Source organism: Engraulis encrasicolus, chromosome 11 (assembly GCF_034702125.1).
Source record: "Engraulis encrasicolus isolate BLACKSEA-1 chromosome 11, IST_EnEncr_1.0, whole genome shotgun sequence".
NCBI lineage: Eukaryota > Metazoa > Chordata > Actinopteri > Clupeiformes > Engraulidae > Engraulis > Engraulis encrasicolus.
In genome coordinates, this window is record NC_085867.1 from 54252539 (window position 1) to 54274343 (window position 21805).

Consider the following 21805-nt stretch of genomic DNA (forward strand, 5'->3'; position numbering starts at 1 on the left):
TTTTCAAGATAAAAGAGTCAAGTCAAGTCAAGAGTACTTTATTGGCAAAAATCTATGTAACAGGGTTATCACAGAAGTTTGAAATTGCGTTTGACCGGTCTCCAATGTGCAGTTTGACTAAAAACATTTAAATAAGACATTATTAATAATACATTTGAACAATTTCGTAGGAATGTGGGAACATGGATCAGCAGGAATATGATGTGGGACCATTGGGCCTAAAAAATAATGTTAAAAGTGTTTGTGATGTGGGACCAATGGGCTGTGGGACCAATGGGCTGTGGGACCAACGGACCTAAAAATAAATTAAAAAGTCTTAGTGCTGTGGGACCAATGGGCTGTGGGACCATTAGGCCTAATTTTGAAAAAACACAAAAGTCTTAGCAATGTGGGACCAATGGGCTGTGGGAACATAGGGCTGACCCCAATAAGGGAGAAAGTGTAAGTGTTTGTGGACCAATGGGCTGTGGGACCAACGGACCTAAAAATAAATTAAAAAGTCTTAGTGATGTGGGACCAATGGGCTGTGGGACCATTGGGACTAATTTTGAAAAAACACAAAAGTCTTAGCAATGTGGGACCAATGGGCTGTGGGAACATAGGAAGGGCTGACCCCGTAAAGGGAAAGGCTGGGTCCCGGTAGCCTGGCTACTGTGACTAGCTCTGCAAGTGTTCATCTGGCAAACCTTGGAAAACCTTGCCCTGACAAAGACCTGGACATAGCCTTCGTTTCCATTGAGAGTAATTGATAAAATAATCGCTTATGTGTATTTTTTTAAAACGCACGATTTCAGCCTGTGTAATTGCTACCATCACATGCTAACTGTGTCAGTACAAAAGCACACCAGCTAACTTTGTAGAATTGCTACACATCAAAGCATAGGGTAACTGTTTTATCTACGGCTCTGAATTTTACAAGATGGCCAACTTGGCCAGGCTGACTTGGTCGCTGTAAATTTGTGCAGCATCAAAGGGAGGATTGATGGGCCCAGGCCAGGGGCCAGCTCCAAACTGATGGAGCATCTAGAGAATCTGAGAACTGCAGGAAGAGGTAGAGGCTGTACCTCTCACCGGAGACGGTGCCAGAAGTCCATAGCACTTGAACTCCCTACCCATCCTCAGAGCCTCATGGCATTTCTATTCAGAGTGACTGAGATACAGTATATCCAAATTTGGCACAACAGTCTGCTTTATGTGTCTAAATTGAATTCTGAGCGTAGAATTCCTGTGGATTCTAAGACTGTAATCAAGTAATTAATACATTTTGTGAATGGTTGTTGTTGTACCTGTGCACAACTTCTAATTCAGTCGTTTATGCCTTTGATCGTGTGCGACTTCATCTGCAGTGATAGTGTTTCCTGCTTTGACCTCATGCCTCCCTGGCACTGATCTGATCTGTCTCAATGGACTCAGTATGTGTGTGTGTGTGTTTGTGTTTGTGTGTGTGTGTGTGTGTGTGTGTGTGTGTGTGTGTGTGTGTGTGTGTGTGTGTGTGTGTGTGTGTGTGTGTGTGTGTGTGTGTGTGTGTGTGTGTGTGTGTTTGTGTTTGTGTGTTGCGTACTGTATTTCCTGCGTGAGAAGGTCATCTAAGTTAGTGGGAGCTTATACTGTAGGGAGGGGGAGCTTAAATAGTGGTCCACTTTTAGCATTGAACTTTCTACCATGTTCACATGATTGAACACTTGAAGCATCTGTATCAATGCAACGTGCTATTTCACACCACTGCAAGTCCACACCACTGCAAGTCCACACATGCTACAAGCCATCATCTTGCTCTGGGTTTACATCTTGGCTTCTAATTAAAAGAGCAGATTCATGACAAGCATCTTGTGTTCTCTGATTTTTTTCCCCAGGAGGCCCTACAAAGGATAATTACAACGTTAGCTAACAAAAATGAGGAACTGCACAATTTCATCGAGACACTTAGTCACTCCTTGGCGGGTGTGCAGGTGAGTCCTGAACCCATTGTGTGACAGAACCACATAAATTGGATTTTTCCATCTGGCTAAGGCTTTCACCTTATGTTCAAATTGATGGAGTCCTTGAACCAGCTAGCAGTGTCCAACTGCTAGAACAGGGGCCATACACTCCATCCTTTGGGATTGCCACTGTAATTGATTTCTTCATTCAATCCCTACAAGGGACATGCATGTTCTTATGTATGTGGGTTTCATTCATACATGGCAAATCCTAAAATGACTCTGCCCTTTTCCAGTTATTCATTCAACCAAAAATTAAGTCACTAAAAATTGATTCACAAAAAGAAGAATTGTCACATCATTTCGTAAGTTGAAAATTGGAGGCTGATTTTTATCCACATAGTATCATTTGGATTGTTCACTTCCTTTGCATCTGTGTTTGAATGTTGTCTTGCAGGTGAACTCCACACAAGTCATCTCGGACCTAGAGGAGGAGTTTGACACATTATTCTCCATCCTGGACGAGATGAAGGAGAGCATGACCAACACCATCAAGCAGGAGCAAGCCAGAAAGTCACATGAGCTCCAGGTAAAACTTCCAGTGTTGTCTTACAAGCATTGCATTGGGTAAGTGTTTCAAGTGCTATTCAAAAAGATCTGTGTTTGTGTGAGCCAGTGAATGACTGACAACATAATGTCAGGGCAAAGTCCTTCTATAAGTCTACGTCAGACTTGGTGACTTCAGGCATCTGTTTTGGGTTAACAAGACTAGGTCCTATCAAAAATGAATGGGGAAACACATTTAGTCCTTTTACAAACTGCCCCCCAATATGACCAATGCTATTAAGCTGGAGCAGGCCTTGAAGTCACATGAGCTCCATGTTAAACTTCAGGTGTCCTGTTACCAACCTCTGATACTTATGTGTTGGGGGAAGTGGTTCAAGGATCAGTTTTGTCCAAAGGTTGAAGTTCATATACAAAGGATGCATGTGAAGCAGTGAATGGAGTGTCTGTCGTGTACATGAAGCTGTAAGACATGATGTTTGTTTTTGTGTCTATGTAGGTTTTGTGTCTGTCTGTCTAATGCTCATGGAAATATTTGTGCTTCTCTGTATGTTTGGGTTTCACAAAGGCATACTCCATGCTTGTATGTGGATGGGTGTGTGTGCATCTGTGTGTGTTTTGAATATCAGAAAGTTTGTGATGGTAGCTAAGCAAGTGTGATAAACCATGTGTGTGTCTGTGTGTGCATGTGTGAGTGTGTGTCTGTGTGGTTTTGGGCCCGGCGTGTTGAGCCCTGTGCTGTGTGGCCGGGCCTGGCTGTTGGTGAGGTCATCGTGCTGCTATGGCAGTTCTCTGCCCAGCCCTCTGAGGCCGCTGAGCACGAACAATAAGGGGGTGTGAAATTAGCCCAGATAGCAGCCTAGAAACCAGGAGCCCGCTCTCTCTCAATCTCACATCTCATCTGGTTTAAAGGCTCACCGTGCAACTGTTGGCTTGAGTTGTTTTTATGCTGGAGCTGGAGGCAGGCTGTTCTCCGGTTATGTGTCTGGCCGTATTAGTTACTGAAAATCATCATATAAGTCATGTCTTTTGCATACACTATTCAAACAGTCCTAGACACCAGGAAGCTGCCCTCTCTCTCAATCTCACTTCTCATCGGGTTTAAAGGTTCACTGTGCAACTGCTGGTTTGAGGCCATGTCATTTGAGGATCGAATGATTACTGCCAAATGTTCAGTAGCCAAGACATTCATTCAGCTGTCTACAGACTTAACAAGGCTTAACCTAGTAAATGTTGTATAGTGTTCCTTTAAGCACCCCCACACACACACACACACACACACACACCCCACCGTACATTGATAATCATATCTCTTGTAATGTCAGCAACAATTATTTTAAGTTTTATTGTTATTATCATAGGCAAGTCCAATATTTTGCATGCATTACTCAAACAGTCTTAGTCCACTCCCCAAGGTAGCCTTTATGTAATGACCTCAGCTGTGTTTGTGTTGCGGTTTCCCGCTTCACTTCGCCTGTGTACCCGACCCTCCATGCTGTCCGTGTAATCATGACTCACACGTCACTTGCCGTTATTATGAGTCAAAGAGAACTGTGTGTGGAGTGAATACAAAACCCAGAACACAAGGGCATCCACGCCAGGCAGGGCACTACTGTGCTGTCTCTGTCCTTGCTCTCAGCTCTCTCTCTCTGATGGAAATTGATCCAATGAATCGTATATCAGAAGAAGAGCCAAACCAGTGGGGAAGGGCAACCGAAAAATTTTGGTGAAAAGAGAGGGGTGGTGAAAAGCTAGGGCAAGGGAGGACGAGAGAAGTAGTGGGAAAGGAATCAACACCTGTGGAAGATAAGTGCATAACTGAGTGAAAAGAAGCAGTTGGAGGAGGGGGATGGAGACTTGGGCACAGAAAGACCGTTAGGAAAAAGAGAGAGGCAAGAATAGACTGAGTTTGTCCGCCCAAAGGGACAGCTCTGTTAATGCTGATGCAAGCCCAGAGTGCTTCAGTGTGACTCAGCACTGAAAGTCTATTCACACACTCTACCCCATTCTCATTTATGAGCAACGGCTAAATAATGACCCATACCCCCAATTCCCATGTGCATGCAGTCTAATACTGTCCTGGTCTTACTAACCCCCTTTAACCCCTCGCTTACCTCTCTCCCGTTCGCTGAATGGCAATGATGTGTTTTAAAGCAACTTTTATAGTCTTGCCTAGAAGACCCCCAGACGTGTGTGTGTGTGTGTGTGTGTGTGTGTGTGTGTGTGTGTGTGTGTGTGTGTGTGTGTGTGTGTGTGTGTGTGTGTGTGTGTGTGTGTGTGTGTGTGTGTGTGTGTGTGTGTGTGTGTGTGTGTGTGTGTGTGTGTGTGTGTGTGTGTGTGTGTGTGTGTGTGTGTGTGTGTGTACACTATTGGGGAGCTTGGAAGCTTACAGATGGCAAGTCTAGGCTGGTCTAATATTACACATAATTGTTAAAAGCCACCACCTCCATGTGTTATTGAGGCAGAGGTGGATAAATGATAAACATGGTTAACTTAATCCCAGAGTAGGTGTAAACCAGACTACAGAAGAGCCTATTGCCCTTTGTCCAACACCTTGAATTACTGTAAACCTAGTGTTCAATTAGAAAGATTATACACCATTACCTCTAGGATTACTAAATCAGGTGTATATCTGAAGCACCTCTGTGGTAGCACCACATGATGTCCATAGAGAAGCATGGGAATCCAGCAGTCCAAAAAAGCCTTTAACAGAAATCACGAGAGTGGTCTTCCCCTCCTGCCCTCTTTACGTAATCCCTTTACATAATCCCTGTTTTAACCATGGTCTCTGCGAGATGTGTGCATCCAGGCTTAATCTTCTCAAAACAAATATCTGAACGTCTGTTATGATGGAGACTGGCAGCGTTGGTGTTGTATTTGTTGCTTTGGTGGCACTTACATGCCAGTGAATAAATATTTATAATTTATGTATTTTCTTATTTTATTTCTTTTTCCTTTGGCAGAACCAGTTAACGCAAAGCACGAATGCCTTGGAGAGTGCCGAGGAGCTTCTCGAGTTCGCAAACAACGCTCTTCACATCAAAGATGAAGACGAGTTTGCAAAGGTAGCAGAAATGCCACTCCACCATACGCTCCAATGGGAATCCTGTGTGTGTGTGTGTGTGTTTGCATTCGTATGAAGGTCAAGAGATGGCCAGGGGCCCATTCACAGACTAGTGTTCATCTGTCAGTTGGCTTTAGCTGTGTTATGAAACGCGATGCCGATTCAAGTGCGCCGCTGCATCCATGCTCAAATCAACAGACACGTTTATGTTTAGGTACCCTAATTAAGTCATTGCTACTTCTTCACATCGCTATTAAAGGTAACGTCGTAACTGCTATTTCAGAACATGCCCTTGGAATGTATACCCGGTCTTCCATTTAGCATTGATGTATATCCAGACATTAGCTCAGAGAATTTGTCAACATCTGATATGGCACATAATTAGAATAATATCAAGGTTGGTCGCTTGTAAACAAGTGATTACTTGCATTCAGCTAACACACTTTTGTTCAAAACAAACAAATTGTTTACTCGCATTAAGCTCACTTACCTTAGTTTGAATTAACAGGCTTCTCAGTAACATCAATGAAAACAAAGAATAAACCTAATTCCTTGATATGATGTAACCAGATTTACCCTTTGCTCTATTTTTTAATCTGTACTTTCAGGAGGGCATTCTTAACAATGTGTTTGTGTGTGTGTGTGGGGTTGTCGTATTCAACATCAAAAACGTGTGTGTGTGTGTGTGTGTGTGTGTGTGTGTGTGTGTGTGTGCGTGTGTGCGTGTGTGCGTGTGTGCGTGTGTGCGTGTGTGCGTGCGTGCGTGCGTGCGTGCGTGCGTGCGTCTGTGTGTGTGTGTGTGTGTGTGTGTGTGTGTGTGTGTGTGTGTGTGTGTGTGTGTGTGTGAACATGCACTGCTCCAGATGTTCTCTGGTATGAGTGATATGCATGTTCTCTCCTACTTCTGCATGGCTCTACTAACAACACCCCTCCCTCTCTCTTCCTCTCTCTCAACCTCTTCTCCGCCTTTCTGTCCTCAAACACCCCCCATACCCCCACTCTCCTCAAAAGGCTGCCAAACAGATCAAAGATAGGTATGGTATCCCTTTCACTTCTTTCTGCATGACTGTGTTGTCTGAATTGTTCAACTGTTTATCAAATGCACTAAAACCTGAATGCATGTGCGCCTCTTATGTATTTACTCTTCAATAGTTTTCCGTTAATCCATGGAAATGGCTGTTTTAAACCCTGTGTTCTATTTTTAACCCCTGACCTGTGTGGGTTTTGGTGCGTGTGCGTGTGCGCCCGTGCGTGTGTGCGTGTGCGTGCGTGTGCGTGCGTGCATCCGTGCGTCCGTGCGTGCGTGCGTGCGTGCGTGCGTGCGTGTGTGTGTGTGTGTGTGTTGCGTATGACCTAAAGGTTACTTTTGTATTTGGAGTGCTCTAGTTTAGTTCAAGCCTTGGGGTTTTCTGTCAGTAGAACTTAACATGAGTCATTTTTTTTTAAACCCTTGAATTTTGCTTTCATAATACTTAAATCACCACGGGCATAGTGTTCACAAAACATATCGTACATCATTGGTGATTTTATAGCTGTTTAGACAGGTGTCATAAAATCACATAACTCATCAGTCATGTTTCAGTCTGAAACATGGGCAGGATTTTGTGTTTGCATGATCATTGAGTGCGTTTACATGCAGTTCAGTATCCCGAATATGATCGGGATATTAAGTATCCCGAATTTGCGTTTGAGCATATAAACACCTTTTCCCGACTTCAGTACCCTGAATAAGCCCTTATTCAGGATACTGAGAAATCGGGATATGCTAGGTAGAGTATTCCGACAGAAGTCGGGATACTGACGCATATAAACACCTTATCCCGAAAACAGGGGCTTCCCATAGAACGCTTTTGCTGAAGAGAATTATATAACGGCGAAGAATGTAGACCGAGATATAACGCTCTGTGATCATATAAACACCTTATCCCGGATATGATCATAACCGGGATATGCCTTATATTCCGGATACTGAACTGCATAGAAACGCACTCAGTCAATGCTCAGTCATTGCATGTGTATTGGAACATAAGATATAAAGTTTTATTTTGTGAGTTGACGACATGTATTCCATTACGGTCAGTTAAAAGCCACTGGGCTTTTATAGTTTAAAAGCTGTTTTACTTTTTATCCATGGAGCTTCATATTGGGAATGCTAGTGGTTCTACTTCTCCAGACTTCTTTTCACCACTTGAGAAAGGAGTCGAATGTCAATGTTTTGAAAAGTCGTTGACGTCACACCTTCTCAGAGACAGTCAAGATGTCTACTAGCATTCCCTCTACATCAACCAGAACTGATAAAAGCCCTTTGGATAAGGAGCGAAATGTCTTCTGGCTCAAAGAAGAAGTGCAGCTCCTGACAACTAAACTCTTTTTATAGATAACATGACCTGAATGAATGAGAACCTTCACAGACAAACAGCTCTGACATGTTGTGTCCTTGATGGTTGCTAGGGTAACGATGGCACCGGCATTCCGCCTGACGATGAAGCCCAAGGCTACAGATAGCATGACGCACCTGATGGCGGACTTCAGCCAGGAGAAACAGCTTCTACAGAACCTCAACTTCCTCCCTGGTAGGTCCAGTTCATCATCCCCCACCACCATGTTGTTGGAGGCCGTGGTCCTTAGTCTGTGTTTTTCCATGTGGAATTCACAGTGAACAGCTAAGTATTCTACTATGCGGTATTGGCTGAGTAAGATGGTTTGTTAAGTGAAGCTTTAAAGTTCGGACTGGTTGAAAGTCCTGAGAGATCCATATCATTATTATCATCCTATACATAAACATTCTACATTTTTAGTTGGAGCATCACAAGAACTGAGTCCAGTCCACCAATGAAACGCCTGGAGCGTGTTATCAGTGTATTGATATAGGCTGGTTGAGCAGTAAAGAAGAACATCCTTCAGCTATCAAAACGGTTGCTTTCATTTCGTTGTTGTCCTTCAGACACACTATAGCTCTGACGCATCATACTGAGGAGTAGTCATTTCTTTTCTCATGCATTTCAGTTTTTCCTCAGCTGTTGGCACATTTTGTTTCTCACTCATGCAGAAGAAGCTTCCTCTCCTGAGGCCATGTCAGTGTGTGCGTGCGTGCGTGTGTGCATGCGTGCGTGTCTTGGTATAGACATTTCAAAATTGTGGCGGCTGCTGGAAAAAACCCTCTAGTCAAGCATATCTGTGTGTGGGTGTAGTTGGACCTATCAAGTTCTTTTCCTCAGTAGGTTGTACTGCTTTGATGGTGATGCACAGTCAGGTTTGACACACGTAAACACGCACACACACACTGCAGCACACGCATGCATGTCATACACTGTATGTCTATTTGTGTGTCCATAAATAACTGGAACTAGTCTTGAGAGCTCTGACTGACTGGATCAGTTATGGGATTAAGAGTAGTTTTAAGTAACTCTGATATGTGGGCATAGTATGAGCAGGCCTGTCAATCACAGATGAAATGCTTACATGTACATCTTGACATGTGTCTGCTTGGAAATCTCTTTTTTCTGATGGAATGTGAAGGCTGTACAGTGTATCTGTAAAAAATATGCAACCTGAGCATTACAAGCCCCCAGAATATAGGTAGTAGTCCGCTATGATTAGCTGTTTTTATATTTGGATCAGGGGGAAGAATCTCAACAACAATGCATCTTAACAGCAGTGCTCCTCAAAGAATGCCACAAAATTAAAACATGGGCTCCATCAAATCAGAACAAATGCTTCAGCAAGGTTTCCAGAGAAAGGTCCCTCAGGTGAAAGAAGCTTTCTGAGTTGAAATAGAGTGATGCGCTTTGGCAGTCAGGTTTTCTGCCTGTTCTCTCTGAGACTGTGTGTGTTCATAGACTGAGGCACTGTGTCGTCCACTTTGTCTGGGAGAGCAGAGGTCCCCCATGTCCTTAAGACCCATCTACGTAACAGGCTCTTCTAGGTCAGGAGAACTCTGGATAATCAGACAGAGTTGTATTAGCTCTGTGTGCGCGCGTGCCTGCGTGTGGTAGTTGTGTGTGTTTTTATAGAGGAAAATGTGTGTGTGGTTGAATTGTGTATCTGTGCTCCGCATATCCAGCCAGACTGAGTCTCCTTTCCTCCAGCTCCCGTCTCCTCTCCTCATCCCTCTCCATCTCTCCTCTAGCTGTGAGCCACTGGATATGCTCGCTGGACCGTTCATGCTACGGCTGCCCTGGCTGAGTCCAGAGAAAAAGAAAACGCACTCACCCTGTCCCTCCCATTCATGCTTGCTAACACATACTATCTTTCTATGTCTGTAGTAGTTTCTCTCTTTATCTCTCTGTCTGTCTGTCTCTCTGTCTGTCTGTCTCTCTCTCTCTCTCTCTCTCTCTCTCTCTCTCTCTCTCTCTCTCTCTCTCTCTCTCTCTCTCTCTCTCTCTCTCTCTCTCTCTCTCTCTCTCTTTCTCTTTCTCTTTCTCTTTCAAACATAACAAAGCCAGCATCCTCAGTTCACGCTCTCTCTCCCTCCCCGCTTACTCACTCTCTTTACTGCTTTCTTTCTCCCTTTCTCTCTATCTCTACCTCTCACTAGTCACAAAGCCAGTCTCCTCAAGTCAGTGCCCTCTCTTCCTCCCTCCCTGGCACCTCAGTGACCACAGCAGGACTCCTGTGTCACAGACACTAATCGGTCTGGCAGGGAAGGTCTGTCTGGCCCAGCACGAAGAGTAGCACTAGCTAGCCTGGTGCAAATTTAGCTTCACCCTTACCCCCAGCCGGGCTCAGATGAGGGGCAGAGGATGGATTCACGTTACTAAGGGGGAATGCGGATACACTAGTAATGGAAGCATGACGTAGAAGGCATTTGTCAACTCATGATGGCTTGAGAATGATGAGCACTTCAACACGCATGAAAATAGTTGCTGGTTGTTTTGGATTGTTGTTTGCGTGTGTGCGGAGTGATGGGGAGGATTGGGCTGAGGTCGTGCTTTCTTCTTTGGATTTTGGTCTTCTTGGATATTGACTAGGTATCTGCTTTGTGGAACAACCCGGACGGTACTGGGGATATGTTTTGTTATCATATTATATCCCCAAATCAAGAGCAGTGATATGGCCAGGCTCGTTGGCATGTTAGTCAGAGAACACACCCACAACCCTAGTGATGGTCACTCCATCACAGGCCCATAGCCATGGAAGTAAGAGCTAAGCGAATCCCATTGACCTATGTGTTGCATTTTTTTGCACAAAGATGCCGGCTCACGTAGCCTTTAGCACACAAATCACGATTGACATAGTTCCAAAAGAGTTCCAGGCAGGGAGTGTAGAACACACAGAAAGTGCAGTAAAGGTCATCTTTGCTTGTTATGTAGTGGTTCTGTGTTATTCTCTAGCGAAAAGAAAGCCACTGCCTATAATTAATTCGAATCTACGTGGATAACGTCCCCAACCGACGACTTGTACTTGGTTGTCACAACTCTGAATTCCAGGTCTCTGCTGTGGCCCAAGAGGGGTCATCATCAAGGCCAAGAGCAGAGCTCTTCTAAACACGAATAGGCCCCTCACACCCAGCACTGGCAGCTCAGGGTCGCATGAGACAATAGTGTGGGCCACTAGGGACCTTACAAGGCGGGGTCACATCACCTCCCACTCACCCTCTCCACTCAAACAAACCAGCTGAGAATCTGCCTGGTGTTCCATCTCCTTGGAAACTACCCCCGCCCCTCTCCACTACAAGCCCTTGAGAGACATACAAAGCTCAAGACTGTATGATTGGCTAATTAATGAAACGGCTTCCCATTTTGGGTGTGGGGTGAGGTAAATCTTGATTTTCTAAGCGTACAAACTGGTTATTCCTCAAGACACTAATTTTGTTTGCCCCTCAGAGCCCTATTAAAACCACTGTGTGAAAGACAGACAAAATGCATAATGTACATTGGGAGTGCCTGAGGAAGTGCTGTGTGTTCCCAGCTGTGTGCATCTCATTGCTTATGGACACTCAGGCACAGGCTCAATTACACACAGCTAAGCCACCTGCCCTGGCCAGAGATGGATATACTGTCATGGTAATTAGACATCTGTCACCAACTCAATTCTGGCCCTCATCGTCTTTTGTGTGCATTCAGATCAGAGGATTAAATCAGAGCCCAGGAGCCTCTTTATCTTACAGAGCACAGGACACAGGCTGTGATCCTAGACAGTTTGCAGTACAGTATTCTGGTTGATCTAATGATGTTTTTTTTGTGTCTTCAGCGTTAATATGCACCACTACCACTACCAGGTTTATGAACAGAATACATGGAGGGATACCCCTACAAATTTCATGATTGATAATAAATGTATATAAATGTATTAAAAATGTATGTTTTTTATTTATTTGAATGATTTTCATTTTCCTAAAGGCCCAGGACTGTCTAGTAATAGACATCAAGAATGAAATTGATGATTGTTTTTGTTTGTTTCAATGCTTCTCCAGTTCCTAGAGCGCCGGAGATTGAGGCCCAGAACTGTCTAGTGATGGACAACACGGTGAACTTGGTCTGGAGGATGCCGGTGGAGGACAGCAAGATAGACCACTACATCCTGGAATACAGGAAGACGGAGCATGAGGGCCTGCCACGCGTCAAGGACGAGAGATGCTGGGAGGTGGTGGACAACATCAAGACTACAGAGTATACGCTAACAGGTGCACACTTACTGCCACGAGGAGCCTAGCAAAGCAGACAATAACCTGAAATGTATAGTCTGGGGTCACACCATGCAGGCAACGTCGTGAAACCAATGGTTTCTGTTCAAACAAAGAGTACGGTGCACATGAATTGGTACACATCAAGTCCACAGAGTACACACTAATACATCCGGACTACACAACGGGAGTATTTCAAGAATGGGGGTTCCATAACAGACCAGTAAGCTCTGGAGGTAGAAGTAAATGGCCAATAAAAGAGCCTGAAGTCTTCATTCCTTTACTAAATGATTCCTGCAGTTTATCCATTGCCAGTTTTATCACTTGGTGTAGGTTAACTCGGTCAAGTGCATCATTTAACTATTCTCTTGGAATTACCCCATGAACATCACCGCCACAGAGTACTTACTACTAAGTTACACATCTACCTGCTCCTTGTCAGACAGTGGCTAGATTCTCAAAAGCATTTCTACCCAGAAACACTTGGTGTGTGTGAAGAGCACAAGTCTACCCCTACACTATTTTATTTTAACTCTTGTAAAAAAATCAATGAATGAATAAAAAAAACGAAAGAAAGAAAGAAAACGTATCACAATACATGGATCAGTAGATGCTTGGAACAGAATTTAACCACGTTCAGTCTGTGCTAAAAAAAACAAACTTGTTTACTTTTTTGCATTGCCCTCCTGACAAACAAAGATATCACATTGTCCTCAGCACATGCTTTCATGTTATGTTGGGCATATAGGTTTCAAGCGGTGTTTTGTTTCAGTTGATGTTTATCCTCCCCCAGGGTTGAAGTTTGACTCTAAATACATGAACTTCCGGGTACGAGCGTGTAACAAGGCTGCTGCTGGCGACTACTCGGATCCAGTTACCTTAGAAACAAGAGGTAAGGTCTAATTCAGACACATACAAAACACTGAAATCAGTGAAAAACAGTTTAATAGCAATGTATTACTAAAAAAAGCAAGCTTGGATCAGTAAATTATTGAACAAACCTGATTTTAAAAATCGTGTGTTGATGAGTATGTTTTGTGGTTTTATATGAACAACAGACGGAAACATATCTGAGATCATCATATTTCCACCTCTTTTTGCTCCTCAAATCATGTACTCTAACTGTGCTCCTCTCTTAGCGTTCAACTTCAGCCTTGAGTCGTCGTCTTCGCACCTGAACCTGAAGGTGGAGGAGGGCAATGTGGAGTGGGACCCTCAGGGGGGCAAGGGGCTGGAGAGCAAGATCAAGGGCAAGGAGAACAAGGGGAGGTGAGGCCTGGACCAGCATCTCACCAGCTTCTCAAACCTGATGTCTCAGTACTATGTATACACTAGATATACTCCAATCGACAGACAGACAGACAGACAGACAGACAGACAGACAGACAGACAGACAGACAGACAGACAGACAGACAGACAGACAGACAGACAGACAGACAGACAGACAGACAGACAGACAGACATCATTCCTATATCTACTCCAGTCTGTAAAAGATAATGCAATTTGCTACTAGTTATAATCAGATCATGTAGGTTTTGAAACGGGCTCTGTGTTGATCAAAGGATAATACTGTTTGGTGTGAGTGTGGTAGAGCTTGTATAAATAACACTTTCTGTCAGAAGCATTACAGTATGCCTACCTGTTAAACTTTCAGACCTCTTTAAACATTGACTCTGGGGTGCTGAGCTTTGAGCATAGGAGTGGGGCACTCACATTCTGTTTTCCTTGAAAGAATAGTTTTTATCCTTCTGACAGCTTTGTGATGCTTGTATATCTATGAAGATTCTTTTTCATCCAGGTCCTTTGATAGTCAGATGCAAGATGTCACCCAAGAGACCCCTTTTTAAACATACAACTTTCATCCATTCAGCTTCAAGCAACAGCAATACCCACACAGAATTGCCTACAGCTTTACCCACAATCATGTACACAGAGTCCAGTCCAGTTCCCATCTTTACTTTAACCCTTTATTTGCTTTTTATTTTTCTCCTTATGTCCATTCCATCAACAGCGCACACCTTGCCAATCTGAAGAACATGTCAAGGTGACCATATGCCTCTTAGTGTTCGGATTTAGCTTAGCAGACGGCATTAGCCCCATACTACAGTAGCTGCTGTGTGGCCCCCCTCTTTAGCCAAAACAATCAAATCAGAGGCTTAGGTGTAGTGCTTTTATCCCGTGCCTCCGCAGGAAGGTATTGTGTCTACTAGTCTAGAGCACAGGCTCGGTGTCTTGGAGTCTAAACCGTTTGCTGACCGAAGATCTGTGACAAATCTCCCAACCCTTCCACTAGAGGCACTGGATAAAAAGTCCATAGGTGTGTGGTGTGTGTGCCTGTGACGTTTTTCTTAATTTTGACCTACTAGAAAGAGGTAGTCGCTTCCAGATACAAGAGCTCACTTGCAAACGTACACTGTGCAGACCCCATGTCTGTAGTCACAACAACCTGGAATTCGATATGGTGAACTACAGTAGCTCATGTATGTTTGTATATGGCCCTGTCTGGAAGTGACTACGTCCATAACATTTCTCTCAACGAATCTTGCTTGGGTTTGGTTGCTTTCTCTCTTCTGGAAAGAAATGGTGACAGCTCACTAGATATCGGTCTAAGGTAGACCTTTTCGAAATTAGTCAATGACAATAACATGGTTGTTTTTGCGCATACTATTTTTTTTCTTTCATGCTTGCACCTTATAACCTGGTGAGTAAGAATGCGTGTAACATCAATTTTATGTGTAGCCCACCTCCATCCATCAACATTGACCTTAACTTAACAGTATAAACCTTGTCCGTCTCCAAATTCACTTAAACTATGTGCACAAATGTCTGCAACTAAGTTCCATCTGCCCTGGGTACACAAATTCTGTTAAGTAAGTGACATGCATCAAGCATATAATTGAATCCAAGAGAAATCTTGACCATAGGCTTGAGATATACTGCCTTTATGCCTCCTTCATGTTAAGAAGCCCCATGATCCTTGCATGATGCTGGTAGTCAGTCTGATCGAGCTGCTATTGACCGGATCAGAATCAGAAGGCTTTATTTGCTTTATTTGCCCCAACATTGAGCAGTTTAGTTTGACCATACAAGTAGCAATTATTACCAAAATACTAAGGACCAAGGCTTAATCTGTTATTCAAGACTCTGTAATGTCATAGCAATGTTGCCATAAGGTAATTAAGTTTTTTCCCCCAGAAAAGAGAAGAGTGAATGGGCCTGTCAACAGGCTAACAACCACAGGTATAATGGGATAAAGCACTGTGGGAGTGTAACCACATTTTTTAGATGACGGTGGGGAATCCCCCAGAACAGGGCGAGAGAGACTTGTGCGTCAGTGAAGCTACAAGTGACCGCTGACCGCCTGCTGATTGGGCAGCTCCTATTGTGTGGGCCGTCAGTCAAGTTAGCCAGTTGGCCCCCGAGTTCCTGTCTGCTGTGGGGCATGTGGCATATGGACAGTGAGGGCAGGCTGGTCGCCTAGGAAACGTGCGGCTTCCTTTCAGCAGCTGCCAGTTTGCGGTGACTGATCACCACTCCCGCAGACATGTGTGCGCATTGTTTAACAGTAGGGCATGTCTCGAATGCAAGCGTCACCCATCCACACAAGCGAAAACTTGCCTCACTCCATTCACTGACTCCATTCCCGGTGGATGACGCAATGGTTAATTCGATTTAACACCAAACACGCAGCATCGCTTGGTCTTAATTACACAGTGCCATGGTGATAATGTGATTGGCCGGCCCACTAAATTACCCATGCGAGGGTTACCCCTGCACAAAACATTGGCCACAACACAACAGAAAATGACATGCCTGTACATCCTCACGATACATTTTGCTGTGTTGATTCAACATAGGGTTGATTATCAACACTATGAGGTGTTAAATCTGACTGGCTGTTGAATTGACCATTTACGGTGCATCTCTCATCATGTGTAGTCTCACTCACAAGCATTGAGCACGAGAATCCCAGTCTGTGTAGGATTGCAGATTGTCAGTGTCGGTAGAAAATCCTTTCAGTTGGCTTCTTAATACATCAATAACATAAAATCTCTCCCATTGTGTAGATGTGTATTTATATCCCTGTTGCCATTTCTTCCTCTTCTCCGATTGTTTCGTGGTGTCACATCTAACCCTTAAGCTCACTTTCTACCGTCTTCTTCACGGGTGTGTTTTTTTTGTGTGCTGTCGTGATTTGGTGTGATTTCTTTATTCCCCTGAACTAACCCCTGATGTGATGACTAACTGCACTTTGTTTGCTACAGTTTGTGACTCTAATGGTCATGACCGGCTTGACTGTGCGGTGTAGTAAGTGTTGCGCGTTGTTTTGTGTCGGGGCGTTTTCAGAAGTGGGACGCCGTCTCCTAAGAGAGCGTCGAGTGCGCGGTCGCCGGCGGTAAGAGGAGGCCGGGATCGCTTCACCGGGGAGTCCTACACCGTGCTGGGTATGAGCCCAACTTGCTCTCCATCATGTTTACATGTGAACACACACATTCACACAATCTTTCACACATCCCATACACAACCCCACTTTGACAAACAAAAGCTTAAAAACTTACTTTAAAGTGTAATGCATTAGAAGGTCATCTCTTTCTTATCTTGTGAGAGATATGTGGCTGGATGGATAAAGTAGAACAACGCAATTGCAAACACTGCAATTTGGTGTATGGTAGTGTGCGTAGCACATGTATACATGCTTCTAGTTCCTCTGTCTCAGGTGACATGAATGTACATACTCTCTTATGCTTACGAGAACATAGTGTGATGCTGTATCTGTGTTTGTGTGCGTAGTACACATATACATGCTTCTTGTACATCTGTCTCAGGTGACACAAATCTACATACTACTTTGTCTTTGGGAGAACACATTGCAATTTGGTTAGTATGTGTACTAGTACACATATACAATGCTCCTTGTTCCTCTGGCTCAGGTGACACGAGTATGGAGTGCGGGCAGCACTACTGGGAGGTCAAGGCCCTGAAGGACTGCAAGTCGTACAGCATCGGCGTGGCCTACCGCAACCTGGGCAAGTTCGAGCAGCTGGGCAAGACCAACACGTCCTGGTGCATCCACATCAACACCTGGCTGCAGACCTCCTGCGCCGCCAAGCACAACAACAAGGCCAAGAGCCTGGACGTGGCCGTGCCCGAGCGGATAGGCGTCTACTGCGACCTGGACGGAGGTACAGTACAGTGCGCTGCTGTGTGTGTGTGTGTGTGTGTGTACAGTGTGGTCTGCCTTTGCCATATCTGCTTAAGTATAGGCCAACGGAGGCCTCCCACTGAATTATTCACAGTTCGGAGGTAGCAGACGGCAGGGATCTAATCTGAATAATGTTACAGCACTTTGGAAATGACTTCATTGTCAGCCATGTGTGTTTTTTTTTCTCTGCCGCCTTTCCTTATACGTATGTTTTATTTCTAGTGTGTTGACTAGTCCATTATGATTGTTAAAGCCCTGACACAACTAAAATGGTGGAGTTAGAATGGTCAACATGTGTGTCTGTAGGTGCACAACTGTGCATGCATAAGCAACGCAATTATACTGTACTTAGCACAACAAGGAAAACACTGTACAGTACTACTTATACACACTACGTATACCACTCTATCAAATGTTCACGTCATACCATACAAAGCTGGGAACGTGTTCCACTATGGAATCAGTTGTTTACCTAAAAACAAAGCAGTTTGGCTCTCCAAAGGTGAGTCCTCCACTATGACCCACATTTGGGCTCAGTGGCCCGTAAGTAGCCCTGGCTTCTTCAGGGGGGGTGTTGATTTCAAGCAACAGTATAGGCCATGGGTGACACTGGACACATGAAACCTGCAGTGTCATCCGATACCTCTGTATTGTGTGTCGGGCATTTGCTGTTCTCCATCCAGGATGCGGATGAATACCGTAGGGCCTTTTCACCAGGGCCTACACTTAGGACCTTTTCAATTATCTGCATAGGAGATATAGCCATCCTATCATGTCTGATCTTGCTAGCATGATCGTGAAGGGTTTGTTTTGTACGTGTGGCCTTCAAGTGAAAAGCAACAAAAGAATGTAATTGTCCAGGGAATCATTATCTTACTGTACATTCACCATAATGCTGAAACTACAGCTGAGAATTAGAGGCTCTGTGGTCTTGTCTCCTGACCTGTAACATTTTCATTTCTCTCATCTCCTCAGGTCAGCTCTCCTTCTACAATGCAGAAAGCAAACAGCTCCTGCACACGTTCAAGACAAAATTCAGCCAGCCTGTAGTACCAGCATTCATGGTGAGCTTGATCATTGTATTATAAAATAAAACAAAGACACATGCACAATGCACACCATTCAGCCTCCTTTCCCTTTCCCAGGCTTTTTCTCTCCATCTCATCTCTCTCTCTCTCTCTCTCTCTCTCTCTCTCTCTCTCTCTCTCTCTCTCTCTCTCTCTCTCTCTCTCTCTCTCTCTCGCTCTCGCTCGCTCGAGCTCACACACACATTGACTCCCTTCCTCACATGACTTGTATGTAAACAGCCCGAGGATGACGCCCAACTCATCTCTATATACAGTCGTGCTTATATCTATATGCAGAGGTGCAATCAGGGCACACAAGGGGACGTCAGAAGGACGTGTCTGTACGTGGTGGTCATTGAGTTATAATTCAGTATGCGCCCCCAAGTCTAATAGAATCTGCCCTACTTGTCTGTTTGCCAGTGCATCTCAGAGTACAGTCCGATCGCTATTCAGGGCACGGCCACATTTAGCTGCTGGCTCTGACTGACGTTTTATGTTGAGGTGAGAGATTCGATTCGCCAGTATAGTATCTGTCCTCTTCATCTCCTCGCCTCTGCACTCTGAAGTGCTATCTGTGCCTGCAGGGCTGCTGACAGCTTTGGCAGGGCCGGGACAAAGTCCTCTGAAAGCCCCCCTCACCCAGTACATTTCATGTAATGGAACCCAATTATGGGCCCCCAATCTCCATGGGCCCAGAACAACTGATCCCTTTGTTCCCCCCTTGTCAGCTTCCCCGTGTGCCTGTCACATAAGGGTAAATGTTATCGTGGGCAGCAAGCCATGAATGTGTGTCATATGACATTGATGAGATGTGGTCAGAGTACACACAATTAGTTCTGAGAGAGGTGCCTGTTTCTTATGAAAAGCGTTTTATGACCGAAGATGGCTCGTGGCTCCCTGTAGGTGGTAGGGTGTGAAGGTCTGAGTATATTTCCTATCTATACTTATAACTAAGTCTAGACTTAAGTTTAAGAAAAACTGTAAGACATGTCTGTTGTATGGAAAAGGGTTTTTTTGTACTAAAGCTGCCCCTACTACTTTCTTAGTTGGGGTTTGAAGGTCTTAAGATCTGTCGTTGATGAGTCAGGAGAGAATGAGATGAACCTTGTGATCTGTGAAATGGCTGTCTCTTATATGTAGGCACTAAAGCAAATCATAGACATGCATGCATCACGTCTATGTATCAAACACGTTTTTGACCACCTCTGCCTCCCGTACTTCCTGCAGGTGTGGTGCGGAGGCCTGACCCTCTCCACGGGGCTCCAGGTGCCCAGTGCGGTCAGAAGTTTCCAGAAGACGGAGAACGGCATCGGCGGTTCCAGCGGCAGCCTCAACAGCATGGCCCAGTAGTACCACGGCCACCCACCCCTTATGAACTCGCCTCCTCTCCCTCCTCTTCTATATGGAGCCGAGGGCACGTCTCTCCATAGGACTTGAGATGCATAAAAAAACCCAACCAATGGGAGTCAAGGAAGAGACATTTTCTGGACTTCCGTTCATTGATTATTGGATAATGGGTCCCATGGAAGGATGTGACTTAGGCTCTATATTACATCACCACATTCGTGAAGGTTCTAAAACAATCAAAACCCAGCAAATTGATACACATTGTGACTGAAAAAATGACAAAACATTCTGGTTAGATGAGCTGCATTTCGATGCTGCATTAATTTCTTCAGTTTTTAACATTTTTGCGCCATCACGAATGCGGTGACTGTCTAGGTGACCCCCCCCCCCCCTTTTTTTTTTCAAGCCACTCCCCCATTACATCCTGTGCACTTCCTGAAGAGAGCCACGGCCAATGAGCTTGGACCTTGTGATGTGAAGCATTGTGGAAAATGTAACTGTCCGTACGTGACGTTCGAGCAGCTCGCCTCACCTTCACTCTAACTGGAGACTTGTGTCCCCCCTACTGGACAGACACCTCTCTCTCTTCTCAATATTTGAGAGATTTGTTTTCTGGCTCTCTTTTGTCTTTCGGGGAACATTTGCATCAGGAATGCTAGCTGCTTAATCAGGGAATAGATGAGTGCACTTTTTCCCTTCTCATTTTACTCAGTTTCTAGGCTGAATGCTGTTTTTTCTGTCCTTGTTATTATTATTTTTATTTTATTTTATTTTTTAGATTTTCATTTCTTATATGTGTTCTGTTCAGGCATGATCCAGTGTCCTTCACCTGCTGATACCGTTTTATTCTACTACTATTATGCTTCAAAATAATATCAGTGTAATGGTTATGTGTGTATGTGGGAGTGCTTGTGTATGGGTGTTTGTGTGTGTGCTTGTGTGTGTGTAATTGTTGTTTGCTGGGACTATGGCTGTAACCATCGATTCAATTCGAGGCATTTTTCCTTGAATCCTTATAGCCAGTTCTCAGCTCATCAGAGTAACCTTGTCACCTTCAAACAAACAAACAAAATGTTTACGCTATGTACAGAATCTGAAGTGGAGAGGTTTAACTGCAGAAGACTTTTTGCACAGTGTATAATAACGTAGTGCTGCTTAATACTGTACAACCCAAATATTGTTGATGGTTCATTTCTCCCTCAGCCTAGACTGGAACAGGACATGCACCTGCAAACCCTGGACTCTGACTCGTTTTGTATGAACTGTTGGAGAAGTTGAGTCTTTTGTTATGGTCACCCTGTAGGCCTATACAATGTAGCCCTGCTCCCTGGGAAGAAAAGAAAAAATATATGATTTATGGAGGTGTTTGTCCTATCATGAAATAAATTATTTAATCAATGTTTTCACAGTTCTGTATGTCAACATATTGTTTAGGACTCGTCAAGGGTTTTGTCCCATGTGGGAGAAGGTCTCCATACCAAAGATTTGTTTTCCTACATTAAATCATCTGTGAACAGCAATATCAGCTGCTCTTGTGCCGCCATCTGGTGTTTAGACTCCATTACTGCAATAAGAGTGGACCGCAAATTTCACTCAGGGGTCTAAATAATCAAAAAGAAAAATGTGGTACATCTATGCATTTAATGTCTCTCGCCCATGATACTTTGATTTTCATTTTTGACGTGTTTCACGTGTCCTTCGAATACCCCACGTAACATAGGCCTATTTTGCTAATTGAAGCAGGTAGTTGGTATAGGCCTATTGCCATGAGCCATGATTTTGAAACAAATACATAGTTTGTCAGTCATGATAACATGTGATTCCTGTGTTTCATTGCACAAATAAATGTCTCTTTTCTCGCCTCAATGTTGGGTGTCCATTTTTCTAATAACATCGAAGCTCTGATCAAGTTGTTTGTATCATGTCAATGCAATCTCTGATAAATTTGCTAAGCACAAGACAAGTTTGTTTGCAACTATTTCCATCTCCAAATACATTTTATATTCCAGCGGAA

At 44.2% G+C, this 21805-nt stretch overlaps 1 protein-coding gene across 2 annotated transcripts in view; it reads left to right on the forward strand.

The window, feature by feature from the left end:
- fsd1l (fibronectin type III and SPRY domain containing 1-like) overlaps positions 1 to 21652 on the forward strand; it is a 32815-nt gene extending 11163 nt beyond the window's left edge. Inside the window, exons 2-14 of one of the 2 annotated variants that reach the window (XM_063210990.1) lie at positions 1854 to 1949; positions 2377 to 2508; positions 5447 to 5548; positions 6559 to 6581; positions 7999 to 8120; positions 11963 to 12172; positions 12966 to 13064; positions 13312 to 13441; positions 14186 to 14218; positions 16522 to 16619; positions 17106 to 17357; positions 18353 to 18441; positions 19672 to 21652. In XM_063210990.1, the coding sequence (XP_063067060.1) occupies positions 1854 to 1949; positions 2377 to 2508; positions 5447 to 5548; positions 6559 to 6581; positions 7999 to 8120; positions 11963 to 12172; positions 12966 to 13064; positions 13312 to 13441; positions 14186 to 14218; positions 16522 to 16619; positions 17106 to 17357; positions 18353 to 18441; positions 19672 to 19794 (1509 nt within the window). In that variant the 3' untranslated portion in view covers positions 19795 to 21652. The remainder of the gene's footprint in view (positions 1 to 1853; positions 1950 to 2376; positions 2509 to 5446; positions 5549 to 6558; positions 6582 to 7998; positions 8121 to 11962; positions 12173 to 12965; positions 13065 to 13311; positions 13442 to 14185; positions 14219 to 16521; positions 16620 to 17105; positions 17358 to 18352; positions 18442 to 19671) is intronic. The other variant, XM_063210991.1, reaches the window with a different exon arrangement.
- The last annotated feature ends 153 nt before the right edge of the window (positions 21653 to 21805 follow it).